We start from the raw sequence: 19,647 nt of genomic DNA, 5'->3' as shown, positions 1-19,647 counted from the left end.
GCCTGGGGGTGCTCCCTGACAAAGGAGGGCAGGCCCAGAAAGCCAGAGCCTGGGTTCCTCAGCCTCACCCTGTACTTCTCAGTGGGAATGAGGTTTCCTCTCTCTCACACCCAGCCCAGCCTTCCCTGCTCCCGGGGAGGGGTCCTGGGAGGATCTTGGCCCATTTCTCCAGAAACAATCTGAGCCCGTCTGAGGAGGCAGAGAAGGACCCCTGGCTCGATCCAGAACTGAGGTGGAGGGATAGGCCAAGAGCCTTCTGTGCTGCAGAAGGGAGGGGCTGGGTTGTCCCACTGTGGGCAGGAGGAATCAGAGGCTCAGAGAGGTTGCGTAACTTGCCCAAGAGTGCACAGCAATAAGTGGAAGCATCGGGATGCAGACCTGGTTTCTTATCTCAGGGTGACTGATGCATCGACCTTCCCACCGTGATCAATCGACGGCAGAATCCTTGAAAAGTCTCTCTTTGGCACCAACTCATCCAACCACCGCCTTCCTGAGACAGGAGGCCGGAAGGGAAAAACCTGCCCAGGGTCACAGAGCCATCTGGACCCCCAGCCCTGGCCCCAGGGGCCATTTCCCCTCTGGCTGCGCCTCTGCTCCCCGAGTCCTGGTGAGAGCGCTATGGGCTGTTGGGAGGGGGGTAGAGCGGTCAGCCGGACAGCCGGACAGCCGGCCTGTGCGGGCCCATGTGCAGCTTGGCCTCTGCAGGGCTCAGCCTCGCCGGCCCCCCTCGGTGCTGACTGACTGGCTAATTAGGGGTGGCTGGCCTGAGTGTCGTGGGGTCAACAGAGCATGAACTGGAAAAACCTGTGGCCAGCAGGCAGCAGCCCCATGGGGCCATCAGCCCCTAGGGGGCAAGGGTGCGGGCTCTCTTGAGTGACACGGTTGGGCAGAATGGAGCATGGGGCGGTGGGGCGGGGGGAGGGGTAGTGGTGCGGCGTTAGGGGGCACCGCAGAGGCAGGAGGGCCGGCTCCTGAGAGATATGGGGTGAGTCACTTCTCTGGGCCTTGGTTTCTCGGTTTCCTCGCCCATAAGACGAGGGCGCGTACAGCCAGCAGCCAAGGAAAGTAAGCCAAGAAAATGCTATAAACCCAGGCCTCGTCCCAGAATCGGCTGCTGGTAGCTGTTTCACTGTCACTAACGCTGACCGGGCGGCTGGGTCCCTGCTGGAGCCAACCCAGGACCCCCGGCCCGGGCTCCAGCTTTCTCCCCCTCCCCAACACCACGGGGGCGTCCTGCGCTCCAGCTGGCCTTCTTGGATCCCCCGGGCCCAGCTGCCCGAGCACGCTTCTTCCCGAACGTCAGACAAGCAGCCCACCCCACCCCCAAACCAGCCGCCCTGGGTGTGGGGCTGCGCCAGGGAACAAGACACATTCCCTCAGGGACAAAGAGATTTTTCTCTTCCCAGGATGGATTTCGTCCTGCCGGACCCCCACCCCCACCCCATCTCCCATGGTGGCAGGGGGAGAGACAAAGGGAACCCCCCCCCCAGGGACAGAAATCCTAAACTTCAAACAGGGCCGAGGCCCAGCCTGGCCAGTCTACGAAGTTGGGGACAGGGGATCAGGGCTGCCTGCCTGGGGCGGCTGCGGAACACAAACCCAGACAAATGGGTCCCGAGGCTCTAATCTGTGCCACCGGCACCCCCCCACCCCCCAACCCCAGTGCAGCAGGAGCAGCCTGAGAGCTGGTAGGCACAGGCTGGGGGCCCTCCCACAAGTGTCTCATCTGCCTAATTGCTTCTTTATTGTCTTACAATCACACACTCTCTCCATGCTGCCCTGAAATATTTCCTTCCCCTATTCATCCCAGTGGCAATTAGAAAGAGTGTGGTGGGTGGGTGGGGGGGTCTCAAAACGCAGCAGTGTGGAGTAGGCAGGCGGAGGAGGGGCTGGGGGAAGGGTCGGGCCCCAGGCCCACACCCGGCCCCCGTGAAATTTCAAATTAGGCTACCATCACATCAGACAGCATCGGCACGGAGTCGGAGTCGCTACTACCAAAGACGGGTAGCGCCGTTCACAGGAGACTGCGGGGGTGGGGGGCTTACCTTGGGGTTCTCCAGGATTCCAGCCTCATAACTGTAAGGGGGGAGAGGAAGACAGGGGATCAGGTGGGGAGGGGCAGCGAGACACCCTCCCCAACATAAGCTTGGTCTGCTTTTCTTTCTCTGGCAGAGCAACTGCAGCTAACCCTGCCCGGAACATTTTGGGGCTCCCACGGTTGGCTGTGGGCGCTGCAGGTTGCAAGAAGGAGCCTGGGGCTTCCCATGGGCGGGGGGCTTCATACATGCTGTTCTCTCTGCTTTAAACACACTCTCCCCCTCGCACTTTGGACAGTCAGTCCCTTCTCATCCTTGAAGTTTTCATCTCAAATGTCACTTCCTTCGAGAAGCCCTCCCTGATACCCCAGCCAAGGGCAGGTGCCTATTATCTACCCCCTGACACCAGGTCCCACCCCAACCCAGCCCTGCAGGGAGTAAGCAGCAGCAGCAGCAGGGAGCGCTGGGTGAGGGGCAGGAGGAGACCACTACCAAGGCTACAGGTGCTCTGGGGAGGCAGGTGCTCCCAGATGTGGGGCAGCGCAGCGCACAGGTGGGACGTCTCGCTTACCTGATGTGCATGAGGTTCTCGTCCATGCTCCATGGGTTCTTGGGGGTGACCGGGATGGGAATTCCGTGTTGCTGTGGTGAGAAGTGACACGGGGCCAGCGTGAGGCAGCTTGAAGGTGGCCTGAGAGCCATGCCCAGCTGCCTTGGTTTTCTTATGAGGCTGTGGACATTCCCCAAACTCTGGTCTTCGTGCAGTCGAGACCCGCACCCCTCCATCTCCTTCCCCTCCCCACAGCCCTGGCTGCCTGGGGAATGAGCAAGGGCCCCATTACTGGACACGCCCGTGCAGAAACTACAAGGCTCTGTGTCTAAGATATCATGGAGTGGACACTGACCTTGGAGGTTCCTTCCAGAAGATTCTCTGAGTCTATACTTTGTGGGCCCTGAAGCACTAGGGTGTGCCAGGCAGTGTCCCAGAGGCTTCCCACTTGCTGACCCACCCCTCTGCGACCCCCATGAGCTGGGGTGTGGGAAGGGCCCAAACTTCCACTGTAGATCTCAACCGAGGCGCGCGCCCGCACCGTACTCAGTATCACCTGGGGAAAGGGCTCCTAGCTCCTGGCACCTGTTTACGGTACCCCCCCCCCCCCCCGGCATGTTCTGGAGCCACTCCTGTCCCCCTGCCTTGCACAATCACCACATGACTCTGCAACCCTTTAAGGAACATCCCAGCTACACCCCCTACCGGCTCTAGCCTCCCCTAGTGGTTCCAATTAGCCTGGCTTCCAAATGGTTCAATCCATTGTTCAAGGAGAAAACTCATCCCAACCTTGACCCTGGGTCTGAAGGGTGTTGGCGATCACTCTGAAGGCCCACCTCACTCAGCCTTTGGGATTAAGGACAAGGCTGACCCCTTAGCCCCCCTGTGCTGTCCCGGCTTGACACCTGGTTGGAATCCAACATGCACATTACATTCTGCTTCCCTTTCTTAGGGGGCACAAGGCAGCTAAGTGGCCCTCCCAGGCCTCTGTAAGGCAGTGAGACCGGACGCTTTGCTTCCCAAGCCCCTTTCAGCACCTTGACCCCCCAATCCAAGGTCCTAGAACCTGGCCAGCCCCGGTCCCTGTGGCCCCCACCAGCATCACCCTGTCTCTCCTGTCGGGGCCACACATGGCCAAGGTCCTAGAACCTGGCCAAGTCTATTCTGGGATTTGTGTACTCTTCAATTTAAACCACGTGGGCAAACAGGGACACCTCATTTAGAGGCTGCTCAATATCGGGGGGGGGGCACTCACCCCCCACCCCGAGTTGTGACCACGACTTCGGGCAAGAGCTGGAACCCCAGGGCTGGGGGCCCAGAGAGCCAGCAGATGGGTTCCCCGCAGCCTTTGTTTTGGGGGGGGGGCTTGGAAACACTTTCACCTTCCTTCCCACGGGGCCTCCACTGTCGTGGTGGGAGCAAGGAGAGGAGGCAGGGAGGAAAGGGCGATGGACAGGCTGGGCAGCTCTCCTCTGCAGCGAGACACACACGTATGCCAGAAATAGTCCCTTGACCAGAGAGATTTTTGTCCCCGCCTGCACCACCCCCATCGAGAAACTCTTACTGCAGTTGAGGACAGAAAACAAAACCACCTTCCCACAAGTACACCGGCAACGGCCCTGCCTTCCAGGCCCTCCCTCGTCCGCTGGCCTTTTTAAAAGAAATTAATTACGGTGACGATGCTTACGACAGGATGATGGGTGGGGGGAGTGGAGTGAATGTGTGTGTGACTCTCCTACCGCACCTTTTGGCCTTGGCAACTTGCGGGTCTTGAAAGCAGGGGGTTTTCAAAGTGCCATTGATTTCTGTCTTGGCAGAATCAGCTGTCTGATTCTGCATTTTGGACAAAGCCCACTTGCTGCTCAGTCATTCTGGTCATTTCCTGGGTGCAGAGACGCGGCCTCCCGGAGTGTGCCCAGGTTCCCCAGAGCTCCATGCGGTACCAGCCGCCCAGGGAGGCTCCGAGGCCTGGGACCCCCCCCACACACCCCGCCCCCACCCCGCCAGGGCCCCTCTCCTCACCATGCTTTCCTGCTCCAAGATTACGGGGGACGGAAGCTCCGTGAAGGGACTTCTCCCCCCAAATCTGGGAAGGCGGGCCCACAACACGCCTGAAATTCATCTTTGCTGGGACAACACCAGGAGTCGCTTTTGTTTGGGGCTTAACGGAAGCGAAGGGCAAGGCACGGGTCACCCCGGCCCTCTCTTGAACCAGGAGTGAAACGGGGCGGGGGTTCCAATTCATTATTCTTAAAGATGAACCGAGGCTCCATATTCTGTCTCAAGGAGAGGAAGGGGGGTGGGAAGCCTCACCCACCCCGGTTCTCTTAATAGCTCTGCGATTTGACAATTTGTTTGGCAACATATGGGCTTGCTCTTGTAAACTCCCCTCTTAATAATAAAACAACAGATGGTACAGGAGATCTTTCCTCCAAGCCCTCCAGGTCTTAATGGGATGCTGGCGGCCGGGGCCGGGCTGGGTCCCCGCCGCGTCCCCTGCCACGCGGCACCTTGGCTGCTGCAGGAGCTCACAGCCAGCCCCGGTGACTGCTATTTAAAACCCGAGCAATTTTCTGGTGTGTGCACCGAGTTGCTTTTCCCCAGTCTGATTGATTGAGGCTGTTTGTCAAGGGCTGCCATCGAGTCGCTAAAAAGAAAGGGACCCCGGGGAGCGGCTAAGGACCTTTGATGCAAAACTTCTAATATGTTTTATTGCAACTTGTACTTCAAAAGGGCTGGTTCGACAAAAGCCTTTGTCTGCCACGGCCCCTCGGAGCGCCTACCTGTCCCCGACAGAGAGCTGGGGACAATGAGCAGCCCCGTAATTGCCGGCCAGAGAGCACCTCCCTCACACCTCCCACAGGGGCGGAGGGAGAAGGGGAGGCAGACTGAGGACTCTCCGTGGAGATGCCCAGCCCAGGCAGTGACCGCACCTCTGCGGGGGCCGCCCCTCCGGGAACAGGTGCCACTGAGCTGCAGTGGGCGGGGTCAGCATGGGCAGAGATTCAGTATCCCCCCCACCCCCCACCCCCTCCTACCATTGCCCCAGAACGGGGATCGGCCCCCAGCCTGGTGCGACTTGTCCAGTCTGCCCCTCAAGAGGGCTAGGCCCCTGGGGGCAGCAGGCAAGGGCTGAGGGTGTTTGGGGAGACGCAGCCATACCTTTGCATACTCCATCAGATCATTGCGGCCCTGGAACCGGTTGTAGAACTCGGGCATCCTCCAGGGGGCGATGACCTGGGTGCGGGGCAAGGGGTCAGGTGGCGGGAGAGCCACCTGTGGGCCCTTGACCCGGCAGAGCCGGCCTCTGTGCTGAGGGGCCTGGGACACCCACTGCTCACCTGGGGTCTCCAGCGAGGATACAGCCCATGCAGGCAGAGGTGCCCCACTAGGCAGGGGAAGGACAGGACCGGCTACACTGGGGGTGGCCCGGGCTCTGTGGCAGGAAGGCCCTGCGTCCCCTAGTTGGGTCCCTGTCCTTCTGGGCTTCCGTCTCTCTGAGACTTGGGGTTCAACCTTGACAGGCCTCGTGTTTCTTGCTGGCAAGGCCAGTACCCCCACTCCCATGGCCTGGGGACTCAGAGGGGATGCACAGGGCTGCAGAGGCTCCTGCTCCGGGACGGGGGGCCTGGACATCAGACGGTGCTCTCTACCCATTTCTCTTGCTTTCTCTCCCTCTGCTCCCCAGAGCCGCTGGGGGTGGGGAAGGAGGGGGCGTGGGAGCCTGACTGGGGGCACTGAGCTCATTTCACAGGAGCTCCATCAGCCTGGAGGTGGAAAGGCAGTCCCCAGGAAGAGCCCCCACCCAGCCCTGGAGCCAGCCGGGCCCCTGCCTCTGCTGGTGAGCTGTCCTGGGCAACCCCCACCCCTGCCCCCTGCCTTAGAATGAGAAGCCCCGGCCCTGGGAGCTCCCAGAAACCAGCTGTGGCCTTCCGCCTGCCCCCCTTGCCTTGCCCTCTATGGACAAAGTTTCAGAAACAGGACACCTGGCCCCCCAAGCTACTGTGGGAACCGAGGGAGCGGGGGTCAGGAGAAAGCCCCTGTGGCTACCCGTCTGCAGGCGGCCAGCTCGCGGCCACCTCCGAGGACTTCTCAGCTGCCCAGTGTTTGGGGTCCGAAGGGATCACCGAAGCGCCTTAGCTCCAGGCCACTCCCAGCCAGCAAGATGCTGCGGCTGGTTAAAGGGACAGGGAAAGATGTTCCACTTAAAAAAGCATGAAAGGAAGAAAGATGGAAAAAAAGGGACCCCCCTCCTCCCCGAGGGCCCTGTCAGACCTTAGAAGGCAAATCTTTTTCAGCCTGAGGTCCAAGTGACCTCTGAGGAGCTTAGACCTAGGCCAGTGTGGCCCAGTCCGGTGGCACAAGCCACCCATGGCCCCTGGGGCCAGCGATGTGGCCGGTGCCACCCGAGACGGGCTGCCGCGGATGTCAAAGACTTGGGACAGGAATGGAACACAGCTCACGATGGATGTTTTCATCTCCGTGACAGATTGAATGAGACTATTCGGGTACACAGGGTTCCATAAAATATAGCATTAAAATGACGTCACCTGTTGCTCTTTATCTTTTTTTAATTTTCTTTTTAGTTTGTTTGTTTTAACGGGGCCGCTAAAAAAATCTAAATCCCCATAGGGCTCACATCGGTTACACACTATGGCTCTGAATGCCAGGAGCCTGGCCCAGGGCCTGCACTGAGTGGGCGCCTGGTGCATACCGAATGAAGCAAGGAAGGAAGGAGGGAAGGAGTGGATGGACAGACAGAGGGACACAGGCCCAGGGCCAAGGTCAGGCTGGATGGGCAGGGGCGGTTGATTCCCACCCCAGGGAGGGGCTCCAGGATGCTGGAGGTCAGACAGACAGACAGAGCTAGGGCCTTAGCTGGGTGACCCTGACCGGGGTTGAGTGGGCTATGAGAACCCCAGAAACAGGGCAGCAATGTCCCAGCCTGCACCCAAGAAGCTAAATCCGGGAACACTGAGGACACTGGCCAGAAGGCGCCGCATCTCTCTGTCCCACGCTCTCATCTCCCCAGACCCCTAGGTGGTACCTCTGGGAGGGGCTGATGGTCAGAGACAGTGCCGGTCCCCTGCGTCTGGCATGAACCCACGGTCTCTCCACAGCAAGACGGGCACCACCCACCCGGGGGATCAGGTGCCCTCTGTCCCTGTCTGTGGAAACTCCCGGACTCCATACCCTGCCCTCCCCCCACCCAGGGACCTTAGCTCCCAGCACCCACCCCGAGGGGAGGGCAGCATCTTACCTTAATCTGAGGGGCCAGTGAGTAGCAGGTGAGCTCAAACCGGACCTGGTCATTTCCCTGGAACACGGAGAAGGGGGTGGTCAGGAGCCATAGCACAGGGGCGGGGGCGGGGGCCTGGGGGTCCGGGAGGCAGGAGCTGCCCCTCACGACTGCCGACCTCGGACTGGGGGGCTGCTCAGGGCAGGCCCCCTGCATGGCTCTCCTCTTACCCCAACCTCGAAAGCCCCCACGGTGCATACTCCCTTTGAAAAATGATGGTTGGTCTTAGAGGGGAAAGCCCAGCTCCTGCCCTCCGGGCAGAGTCAGGACAGGAACACAGGGCTCCCCGGGCACCCAGGTGTGACTGCCGAGACTTCTGTGCACATCGTGCTGTGTGACGTGTGTGTGTATGGGGGGGGGGGGCACGTGTGCGGGGGCGTGTGGCAGGACGGGGACGCAGGCATTTGGGGATGTGGCAGGGCACCCGCACGTACCGTCGTATATGTACACACTTCAGGGGCCGTGCGTGTGCCTGAGGCCGGGGGTCTGGCCCCGCTGAGATCCCGGTCCTTCCCCAGGCAACCCCCAGCTGCCTAGATCTCGGCTCCTTCCTCAAGTGTTCCTCCCCGCCTGGCCTCAACCATGCCAATCCAGAGCCCGAGTCTGGGGCGCGGGCTCCGTGGTGCTTGCGCTCCTCATATCCATAAAACTGGGAAGCCTGTTGCCTCGGCGAACCTCAGTTTCCCCATCTACAGTCGCTGCCACTTGGCAGGGAATGGGTGGAACCAGGGGACCACTGAGGGCCCTTTATCCTCGGCTCTGCTCTGGGAAGCTGAGGTCCCAGCAGAAGGGACCAGTTCAAGAGCCCCCAGCCCCCACCCCCAAGGGCTGCGCGGCCTCTCTGCGCCCACGTCCTCCGCTGCAGACGGAAGCCTTGTGTGACCCCCCTCCCTGGCATGCAGACGCAAGGGCTGCCAGCGTCCTGCCTGCTTCCCATCAGCTCGGCACCCGGAGGGGGGACTTAAGCTGTGGAAATAACAGAGGGACCTTTCGCCTACTGTGAAAACTGCACGGGCCCAGCGAGGCGGCGGCGGGAATGACATGTTATTTTCCAGAGTCTTGTCAGGCGGCATGGAAACGCAGATCTCAGCCCCTCTCGGCGGAGGAGCCAGGAGCCCAGGGACTGAGGCTGCCCCCCAACCTCACCGTCCTGTGCCTCTCGGGGAGGGGGGGTTGAGCTGCGCCAAACCCGCCACCCCACTTGCCCGCCGGCCCAGCCCTGGCGTGAGCACCCACTAGGCGCTCGCTGTCACTGGGGATAGAGCCACGCGGGGCCAGTGGGGTATGCACCCCGGCTTGCCGATGACAAGAGCGAGGCTCAGAGGAGTGATGTCACCTGCCTGGGGTCACACAGCCAGCAGACATTTCTGTCCTAAGACCTCACCTTCAGGTGACTGGTCCGAGCTCCAGACTTAAACTCACTGAGTCCTCACAGCTGACAGCAGTCCCCCAGAAGTAGGCTCTATTATTATCCCTGCCTTACAGGTGGGGAAACTGAAGCACAGCCAGGGACATGTGCCCAAGGACCCCATGGCCAGCCCAGTTCCTTCAGCAATGGCAGCTACCACGAAAGGCAGATCCATGTCAGACTTGGAACGCACAGGGTGCTACATCTCCTGGTGATTTCTACCCCCACGGCTTCATGTTCCCCTAGTACAATGGCAGCTTGTGCTTCCCTGGACAGGCCTGCTGTCTGCCCATTCAGACCCACATGGGGACACCCATCTGTTCCAGAGTCAGAGACCCTCCCAGAAGCCAAACAGCCTCCCTTGGTTCAAATTCTGTCCCGATGTAGAGCCAAGGTGGGTCCAGTCCCCCCGCCCCGCCCACTGAGCCCCAGGACCCTGTGCGCCAGGGCAGCTCCTGGCTGCTCTCCCGGGACAGGAGAGAGCTGCACCCTCCACACCATGTGTGTCCACGTGCTGATACACGTACAGGCGTATGTAAGTGTGGGTGCAGCACCCACAGGGACCAGAGGGGGTGGGGGTTGGTGGGGGGCCCGCCCATCTGTTCCTGGGCTAACCATACAGATGGCGCCTTTTACAAAACTGCTCCCCGTACCCCTGCCAGAGTCTGGCTCATATTTCCAGGCCCTTTTTCCAAAACTGCGCGGGGGGAGGCCCCGGAAGGGCTACCCCAGCTTCTGTGCGGCTCTCCACAGGGGAGGGAAGTGGGTGGGGCGTGGAGGGTGAGCCCCAGCTTGAGCTCTGCAGCAGGTGCTGCCTGGCTGGGCCCTGGGAGGGATGCTGCCTCCCACCTCCAGGCCTTTGCAAGGGCTGTTCCTGTGGCCTGGGGTGCCCTTCCCCCTTGGTGTCACTGGCTAACTCTTGTTCCCCTGTGGTTCAACCCCCTGCTGGGTTAGGGCTCCTAAGTTCCTGGGTGCCTCCCGGAGCCCATGCATGGAGGAGAGCCAGTGCTGGATAAATCCTCGGGGAGAATGAACACACACGTGAATGCGACTTCTGGGAGGTTGGACGGGGGCTCCCGAGGCCCTGGTTTCCTCCATCAGCGACTCAGGAGCTGGGGAAGGTTGGGGGCTGAGTTTCCACATGGCCACAGCCTCAGAACTGGCCACGCCAGCATCTCCACCTGTGGGGGGAGCCCCGGCCGTCTGCTAATGCTCCAGCTTTTTCTGCACTGGGACCCCCTTGCCAAAAACTGCCAAGGGTCCTCTGGTGTCTCTCTGGGCTTGCCGGCCTGACCCCCCGGCCTCGGTTCTTCCACCTGGGGCCACAAGCCGCCCACACTTGTTCCAGAAGCCCCCCTCCCAGAATGTAAAGTCACAGACGTTGGCCCCCAGCCACCAGGCCATAAGCCACGGCAGGCCACCGGCTCCTCTGCTCCCTAACTTCCTGCCGCAAACTTGGCATGTCTCTGGACCCCACCCCGGGCCTGCCTGGCTCTCCCTATTTACACCCCTCAGTTCTAGGAAATTGTCTCCAGAGACTTTGGGGGGGGGGTGGCTCTCCCTGCTTCTGTAAATACGGGAAACTAAGGCACAGCAGTATGTCTTACCCAGTAATCCCAGGGGAGATAGAGATCCAGGGTAGCACTCCCCTCCCAAGGCCTTCCAACATCTAGTCTTGGAGGCCAAAGAACGTCTGGAGGGGGTGTTCTGTTCGGAACCCGAGTCCTGCGGACCCCCCGGTAGGACCCTAGGATCCTGGGGGGTGATGGCCTTTCCAGAGTCAGCAGCCCAACCCAAGGCCTCAAAGCCAAGCCTCTGGTGCCCTCCTGTGGTCAAACTGAGAAGCGCACACAGCAGCAGGTGGCTACTGGCAGCTTTGCGGAGGCTAGGGTAGGGGGTGTGTGTCTCCCAAGACCCTTGAATCTCCCAAACCAGGGCCAGACCCGCCACATGCACACATTCACTCCACCAGCCCTGAATGCCACCCATTCTCAGTTTTGGGGCTACCACTGGAGGGACCCTCTCCGGGTACAAGCCCTTCCAGAATCCTGATCTGGCCTCCGCTTAAACATCTCCAGGAACAGGGTGCTCACTGCTCAGCCCACTTCAATATGCGCAAATGAGATGGCTGGGAAGCTTTATTCCGCACTGACTTCTGTTCTCACTGACTTTCCTCTGCCCACAGGAGCCCCCAGTACAGGTCTGACCCTCAGACAAGTGAGGCAGTCCCCTCCGGTCCCGAGTGAACCGAGCCGTCCCTGCACGCCAGCCCTGTGCCGAGCGCTTTTGCAGTTATCCTGCTCATCGCTCCCAAACTGCCCCATGAGCTAGTTCCACTTGCTCCCATTTTACAGACAAGGAAATGAAGGCTCATGGGGGTGAAGTCACACAGCCCAAAAGCAGGCGACCCGGGATCTGAACACAACTGCATGGGCCCTAAGCCCTGAGTCCTGGACCTCTGGGCTCTGCTCCACCCTGCCCTACAGCTCTCAGTGGAAGGCGACATGCACATCCCTGTCCAAACAGCCTGGCTCTGGCCTCCTGCTCCAAAGGTGCTCACGACTAGGCTGTTGGTGAGCGCTAGGGCCACGGGTCTGGGTGAGAAACCTGCCAGTTCCCTTCTTCCATAGAAGCCCACCATTTGAGTCCAGAACAATCCCAAACACCCCACTGGGGAAATCACTGGGTGCCCCCCATCTGGCCTGGGGCCCCCCCCTGTGCTCCAAATTGTAGGCCCTCAACATGAAGCCAGCCCTGATGGAGCCGGCTCTGGTTCCATGCTCCCAGGGAGGCCGTAGTTCAAGGCTCCTGACTCCAAGCCTTTGCACAGACGGATCCCTCTGCCGGGCACACCCTTCTCATCCTGCAAGGCCAATGTCTATAATCAGCCCTCCCTCCCCTGCCCGCTGCTCTGGCAGCCGCCTTATCACGCATCCCCTCTCCTCCCCTTGAGGGCAGGGGGAGCCCAAGAGCTCCACACCAGACCCAGCTCGTGCCCAGCCCTTTCTAGAGGCCCAGCAGAAGCTTGCTGACCTATGGCCCAACGAATGAATGAACACATGAGCTCTCAGAGACACGAACCGGGGTCACCCTTGTTTGCAAGGCTACTCTGCAGTCGCATGTCCTCGGTCCTAATTGAGGCTGCAAGTGCCTTTAAATCCCAGAGAGCCAGAGCCTGGGTCAGGTTAGCACAAGGGTGCCGGTAATATAGTGAGCTCCCCGTCACTGGGACGTGTGCAGTCTACTGATGGTGAGGTTGTTAGGGAGCCAAGTCCTGGCCTGTGATGGTGTCCAGTGATGTTGAGAGCCCAAAACTACAATCTTCAGAGTAACAAGAGTTGCCAACATTGGACTGTGGGATAGGGCGCTGAGGGCTCTCCTGCCTGGTGCCCCACAGGGCTCTGTCTCAGTCTGCACTGTCCACGTGGGGCCTGGAAGTCGGGGGTGCACCACAGGTGAGAAGTTGAAGCTTCAGCTCCCAGTACCCGAGGATGTGGCCTTATTTGGAAATAGGGTCTTTACAGAGGTGATGGAGTTAGGTTGAAGTCACTAGGGTGGGTGCTAATCCCCACATGACTGGGGTTCTTATAAAAGGAACCACAGAACCACACATGCCTGCAGGGCGGAGGAGGGACAGTGCACGGGGAGAAGACAGCCGTGGGCCTGGAGAACATCAGCGTGTGTCTACAAGGGCGCAGCCATCGCTATCGAAGTCTGGAGAGGCCCGGAACGACGCCTTCCTAGCCCCCTCAGCGGGAGTGCGGCCCTGCCCACACCCAGGCCCCAGAGCCCAGAGAGAAAATCCATTTCCATGGCTGGAGCCGGCCAGGGTGCGGTGCTGGGATGGAGCCCTCAGTGCAAATTAAGACCAGGAAGCCCCCTGCCCCTCCCCAATCCATCCCCGTTTTGCAAATGAAGAATCCGAGGCTGGGGGAGGGGAAGGGCCTCCCCAAGGGCCACACAGGTGGGATCACCCCCTCTTTGCTAACGCGGGTTTCCCCAGCCTTTTCCACTACCATCGTGTGGCAACCTGTGCTGTGTGACCTGGGCGGGTGGGGGATGTCCCTGAGCCTCCATGTGGAGTCTGCAAACTGCTCCCACTGTTGGCAGAGCCCGCCCACGGAACCCACAGCTCAGCCGCTTCCACTCCCAATACCCACCCCTACGTATCCTGGTCCTCCTGCTCAGACCCTGCCGGCCATCATGCCTGCCTCTCGGGGGTGTGGGGGACGGTGGGGGGCTGGCAAAGTGTGCGACTGCTCAAGGACCGTTGACCACCCTGGCTGCCAGGTTCACCCTGCCCCTCCTCCCCTGCATCCGCTGCCTCACCTTTCCTGTGGCGCCGTGAGACACATACTTGGCTCCCTCCCGCTGGGCGATCTCCACTTGTTTGCGGGCGATGCAGGGCCTGGCGAGCGAAGTGCCCAGGAGGTAGCGGTCCTCGTACAGTGCACTGGACTGGATGGCGGGCCAGATGAACTCCTCCACAAACTCCTTGCTGACGTCCTCGATGAACACCTGCGGGGAGAGCAGCCCATGGGAGGGAGGCTTGGCAAGGATGGAGGCCAGCCAGACGACAGAGCCCCAGGGGCCTCCCTAATGCCTGGCAAGAGGTACCTCCATTATTCCTTCTGTATCTGTAGTAGACATCATCAATCAATCCTAGCATACAGTGCTATTACTCCCTTCTTGCACTCATTGCAGACATCACTAATCAATCCTAATTTCCATCTAGCTGAAACTGGATATGGGTGTTTTTTCTTTTTTCTTTTTTTTAATTTATTTGACAGGCAGAGAGAGACAGACAATGAGAGAGGGATACAAGCAGGGAGAGTGGGAAAGGGAGAAGCAGGCTTCCCATTGAGCAGGGAGCCCAATGCAGGGCTCCACCCCACAAGCCTGGGATCATGACCTGAGCCGAAGGCAGGCACTTAACAATGGAGCCACCCAGGTGCCCCTGGATGTGATTCTTAAGTCCCTCCCAGCACAGCATTCTGGGCCCCAGATGGAACCTGTTGTCACCTAAGACCTAGAGCAGTCCAGAGTAGAGAGTTATCCACAAAAGCTCTAAGCCAGGGATGATTCTATCCCCCAGGGGAAGTGTTCCCCAGAAACCATCTGGAGATATTTTTGGTTGTCACAGCAGATGGGCTGGGGGAAAGGGCTTCTGGTGCCTCATGGGTGAAGGCCAGGATGCTAATAAACATCCCACGTTGCTCAGGACAGCCAGCCACACACACCAATAGTGCCAAGATTGAGAAGCCCTAATCTAGAGGAATGGCTCTCAAAACGTAGACCTTGGACATCTCAAGACCCTTTCAGGGAGACGGAGCAAAAAGACTTTTTAGGGGTGCCTGGGTGGCTCAGTGGGTTAAAGCCTCTGCCTCTGGCTCAGGTCATGATCCCAGGGTCCTGGGATCGAGCCCCGAATCGGGCTCTCTGCTCAGCGGGGAGCCTGCTCTCTCCTCTCTCTCTGTCTGCCTCTGCCTGCTTTTGATCTCTGTCTGTCAAATAAATAAAATCTTTTAAAAAAAATCAAAAAGACTTTTTAGAGTGATCCTAAGGTGTTATTTTCCTTTTTCACCAGGTTGACATTCACCCTGAATTTGCAAAAGCAACGATGGCTACTCAAAACATAAATCAGGGCAGAGACATGGTCACTGCGTTCCCAAGGCCTCCACTCCACAATGAAGATTTCACTTGAGATCTGTCTTGAAGCCGTAAAAAATTATGACTTTTGTCGAATCTCGAGCACAGAAGGTGAAATACACACAAAACACTTCTGTTGCATTCCAAAGTGAGTTACAAGCTCAACTAGCCACTTTTTTTTTTTTTTTCATAGAACATTGTTTTTACTGGAAAGAATGATAGACAAATTATGGTGCTTCAGACTTGAGCGTCTGGCCAACAGTTTCACAAAAATGAAGAAAACTGAGTATTTGTTGCCAATGATAAAATTCGGGCTTTCCAGTTAAAATTAGAATTATGGGCAACTTGCATCTGACAGCTTTCTCATATTTCTGAGTAATGGCAAGACTGACAAATGTGATATTTTGATATTTTATCATGAAACATACCGAATTTTGGGAGAGCTGCCTAACTCAATGAGATAATAGTTTTCTAAAGGACCAACGCATGATGTCGCACCATCTCGCATGGTGAAAAAAAATCCATCTGCAGGGCAAGATGGACCAGTGGATTTTAATGCATGAAATGTTCATTGTGGGGTTTCAGTTTCCCTGTTGCACTGATCTTTAAGAAACTGCCCCTTGTTGACTTTTGATGTGGTATTCAAGGATATCTCCAACTCTCTGAAAAGGATTTTAAAATATTCCTCTCCTGGGGTGCCTGAGTGGCTCAGACGGTTGAGTGTCTGACTTACGGTTTCGACTCACGTCATGAGATCAGGGTCCTGGGATCGAGCCCCACGTTGGGCTCTGTGCTCAATGAGGAGTCTGCTTGGGATTCTCTCTCTCCCTCTCCCTCTTCCCCTCCCCCCTACTCACACACCCATGCTCCCTCTCTTGAAAAATCTTTAAAAAAATAAAATACTCCTCTCTCTTCCAGTTGTTACATTCATGAGGCCATATTTTTTCCTGACACAAACCAAAACAACACATCACAAAATGAATGGCGACAGGGCTATGGAATCCACCTGTCTTCTGTGAAACCAGACATTAAAGGGGTTTATAAAAATGTAACCCAATGCTACTTTTACAAAAAACTCTTGTTTTGGGAATACTTTTCTGAGGTAAAAATGTCACTTACGTTAACCTATAAGGTGTTTAATGTTTTTCTTTTAAAAATGGGTTAATAGGGGCGCCTGGGTGGCTCAGTGGGTTAAGCCGCTGCCTTCGGCTCGGGTCATGATCTCAGGGTCCTGGGATCGAGTCCCGCATCGGGCTCTCTGCTTGGCAGGGAGCCTGCTTCCCTCTCTCTCTCTCTGCCTGCCTCTCCATCTACTTGTGATTTCTCTCTGTCAAATAAATAAATAAAAAAATAAAATAAAAATAAAAAATAAAAATGGGTTAATATTGGGGCATGGCTCAGTGGGTTAAAGCCTCTGCCTTCAGCTCAGATCATGGTCTCAGGGTCCTGGGATGGAGCCCCACATCAGGCTCTCTGCTTAGCAGGGAGCCTACTTCCCCATCTCTCTCTGCCTGCCTCTCTGCCTACTTATGATCTCTGTCTGTCAAATAAATAAATAAAATCTTAAAAAAAAAGAAAGTATATGGGAGCCCCTGAGGGCACAAAGTTAAGGATTACTGATCTAGGGTAATGTACGAAGGCCGAATCTTTACACGAAAGCCCAGCTTATGTGAAAGCCCAGCTCATGTTCAACATTCACACGTTCTTCCTGCACTTTCTGATCTCTTGCTCGGACAATTCTTCTCTCTGAGACTCAGGGGACTCTTGACCAAGGAGGGATATCCAGTGTTAGGCACATGGCCAGTGATGGGATGCGGGACTCATTCATTCATTTTAAGGTACTAATTGAGCTCCTACTATGTGCCAGTCTTCTTTTCAGGTTCCAAGAACCCCACAGACGTACCCTACACAGGGAACCAGTTCTGGCCAAGCAGGTGGGCTGATGGCCTTTCACACCACCCCTGTTAGGTTCCCTGCGAGGGTGCTGGGGACATCCCCATGGGAGCAGCTCAGACTTCATGCTGTGAGCCTATATGGTGAACCACGTTGGCTCTGTTCACCATCTGGGCTCTGTACCCAGCAGAGGACCTGCCCGCCCCATGATAAGATGCTCAGCCAATGCACTGAACTCAACTAGAACTTTCTGATTCTGCAGAGTGGATGGAAGGAGGGACAGAGATCAAAGAGGAATGGGCAGGTAGGTAGATGAAGGACGGATGAAAGGATGGGTGGATGGATGCATGGATGTATGGATGGATGATGGTTGGATGGATGGATGGTTGGATGGATGGATGGATGGATGGATGCATGGATGGTTGGATGGATGGATGGATGGATGGATAGATGGATGGGTGGATGGATGGATGGATGGATGGGTGGGATGGATGGATGGGTGGGATGGATGGATGGATGGTCAGATGGATGGATGCATGGATGGATAGATGGATGGGTGGATGGATGGTTGGATGGATGGATGGATGGATGGGTGGATGGATGGATGGATGGGTGGGATGGATGGGTGGGATGGATGGATGGATGGATGGTCAGATGGATGGATGCATGGATGGATGGATGGATGGATGGATGGGTGGGTGGATGGTCAGATGGATGGATGCATGGATGTGCGGATGGATGATGGTTGGATAGATGGATGGATGCATGGGTGATGGTTGGGTGGATGGATGGGTGGATGGATGGGTGGATGGATGCATGGATGGGTGGGTGGGTGGATGGATGGTCGGATGAATGGATGCATGGATGTGCGGATGGATGGATGATGGTTGGATGGAACGATGGATGGATGATGGTTGGGTGGGTGGACGGATGAGTGAGTGGATGAGGGTAACAGGGATGGGCAGGTGGATGGACGGATGTGGAAAAGGAAATAGGTGAGCAGGTGGAACAAGGAGGTGGTGGGGCAGAGAACAGTGACTAGGGAAGTCAGGGAGATGGCGGCGCCCACATGCCTGAAAAGAGCAGGGAAGCAGACAACAAGGAACTCTGGGACAGCATTGCCCCTGCTGCCCCCACATGTCAGAACCCCACTCCCAGCCCTGAATCCTGCCTCCACTTGGTACCTTTTTGGCCCCGAGCTTCAGTGCCTTCTTCCTGGCTTCTTCGAAGTCTTCCTTCTGGCCGATGTTGGCCTGAGAAGCAGAAGCAGAGAGGCACCATCAGCCCAGCGGCATAAAGAAGAGTGGGGGGGAACAGCAGCCGCCCTGGGCAAGTGCGGTCTCCAGCACCCCTCAAAAGGAGGTACTTTCCACTCGAGGGGCCAAGGTCACAGTAAGAAGGAGAAAGGCACAGAGCAGGGTCCGGAGAAGCTGGAATGCTTCTAGGTGACACTTGTCCCTCTCTGGACGTGCTGGGAAGCAGTTCCCGTGGGTCAGAGCACTAGGTGGCCCTGGCCCTGCACACTAGGCTGCCAGGACTCAGAAATTGCTGTCACTGCCTTAAAGGTCTCAGGCTTCCCTTAAGTCCGTCTATCTCATCCTGAAAACTCCCCCAGAGCCAGTACTGAGGCCGCTGTGTCAGAAAGTGCGCAACCCCGGGGGGACTTCTGCCGCCGAGCACAGTGACTAGACCATCCCAAGGCATGTGGGCAGGTGGGAGGCCATCTCTGCTGTTGGACTCCAACTTCTGTGACAGTCCCCTCTTCAGACACCAGCGTGGTTTCTGCTGGCTGCACTCTGGCCTGCTGCCCGGGTTTTGACCCTGCATTCTGCTCGCCAGACTCTGGAATCTTTCCAGAACCCAGGTGCTTGTGCTTTCTGAGGGCACTCAGCTTTTAAATCTATTTTGCAGTAGCCAGGCTTCTGGACCGCCCCACTGTGCTGCTATCAGCAAGACCAGCACACCCTGGGGTCCTCCCGTGCTCCCAAAGCGGTGACTCTCACTCGCCAGGGGGCTGGGAGCGAGGCACTTCCCCTCCTGGGCCTCACTCTCCCCGACCCATGGGACAAGGGGACTGGGCGCTGTTAGGTGGTATTGACTTTAACTGCAGACCAGTCATTCCTGGCAACAGCTGAATTTTTGTCTCTGGAGAGCACCATCTTCCTTTCCTCTGGGAACAGAAACCTCTCTTCTGAGCCCTCTTGCCATAAGAAGGGAGGGGAACAAATCAGGTCTCCTGCTCACTGTTGGGACAGGCCCAGGATCCAAGCCCACACAATCAGAACCCTTCATGACACAGCCATGGAAATCAATGCGTGGCGGGCAGCAGCTCCAGCAGTGAAAATACCCCTGGGCTCTCCCATCAGGGCCTCTGCAGGAGGCTCTCCTTTCCCTGGGAGAGCCAGGTTATAATGACGGGAGCCTTGCCTGCCCTGTGGAGAGGCCAAGAATGAAGCCCAATAGAGGTGGAGACAGATGTGGATATGCACCTGGATCCAGCCTTGCCTGAAGCTGTCAAAGCCCAGATTTCTGTCACATGAGCCAAAAAACTTTTTTTTTCCATTTTGTTGATTTTGCTTAAATTGGTGTGTGTTAGACTTCAAGAATTTGCACTCAAGGGTCCTGAGTACATGGAGGATTCAGAAGCTACCTCCAGTCTAGTTCATTAGAAACAGAGCCAGCTTGACCAGGGATGCCTGCTGGAGCCAGCACAGGGGAGTGGCATCACACATAACCTGTTACCTGCCTGGGACCTGTCTGCCCCTAGAACTAGGTGGTCTTCAAGGGCACTGCCAGTTCAGCCACTGCAGGG

General features: G+C 57.4%; 1 protein-coding gene across 2 annotated transcripts in view; it reads right to left on the bottom strand.

Moving 5' to 3' along the window:
* Positions 1–19,647, bottom strand: part of ASS1 (argininosuccinate synthase 1) — a 52,121-nt gene that overhangs the window by 25,093 nt on the left and 7,381 nt on the right. For both annotated transcript variants that reach the window (XM_082696037.1, XM_082696036.1), the window contains exons 4-9: positions 18,020–18,088; positions 13,623–13,811; positions 7,847–7,903; positions 5,749–5,823; positions 2,608–2,678; positions 2,046–2,076 (exon numbers count right to left, since the gene is read on the bottom strand). In XM_082696037.1, the coding sequence (XP_082552163.1) occupies positions 2,046–2,076; positions 2,608–2,678; positions 5,749–5,823; positions 7,847–7,903; positions 13,623–13,811; positions 18,020–18,088 (492 nt within the window). The remainder of the gene's footprint in view (positions 1–2,045; positions 2,077–2,607; positions 2,679–5,748; positions 5,824–7,846; positions 7,904–13,622; positions 13,812–18,019; positions 18,089–19,647) is intronic.

This window comes from Mustela nivalis (assembly GCF_964662115.1).
Source record: "Mustela nivalis genome assembly, chromosome: 13".
NCBI lineage: Eukaryota > Metazoa > Chordata > Mammalia > Carnivora > Mustelidae > Mustela > Mustela nivalis.
The sequence above is the reverse complement of the archived record's forward strand: the minus strand, read 5'-3'. Positions and strand labels throughout refer to the sequence as shown.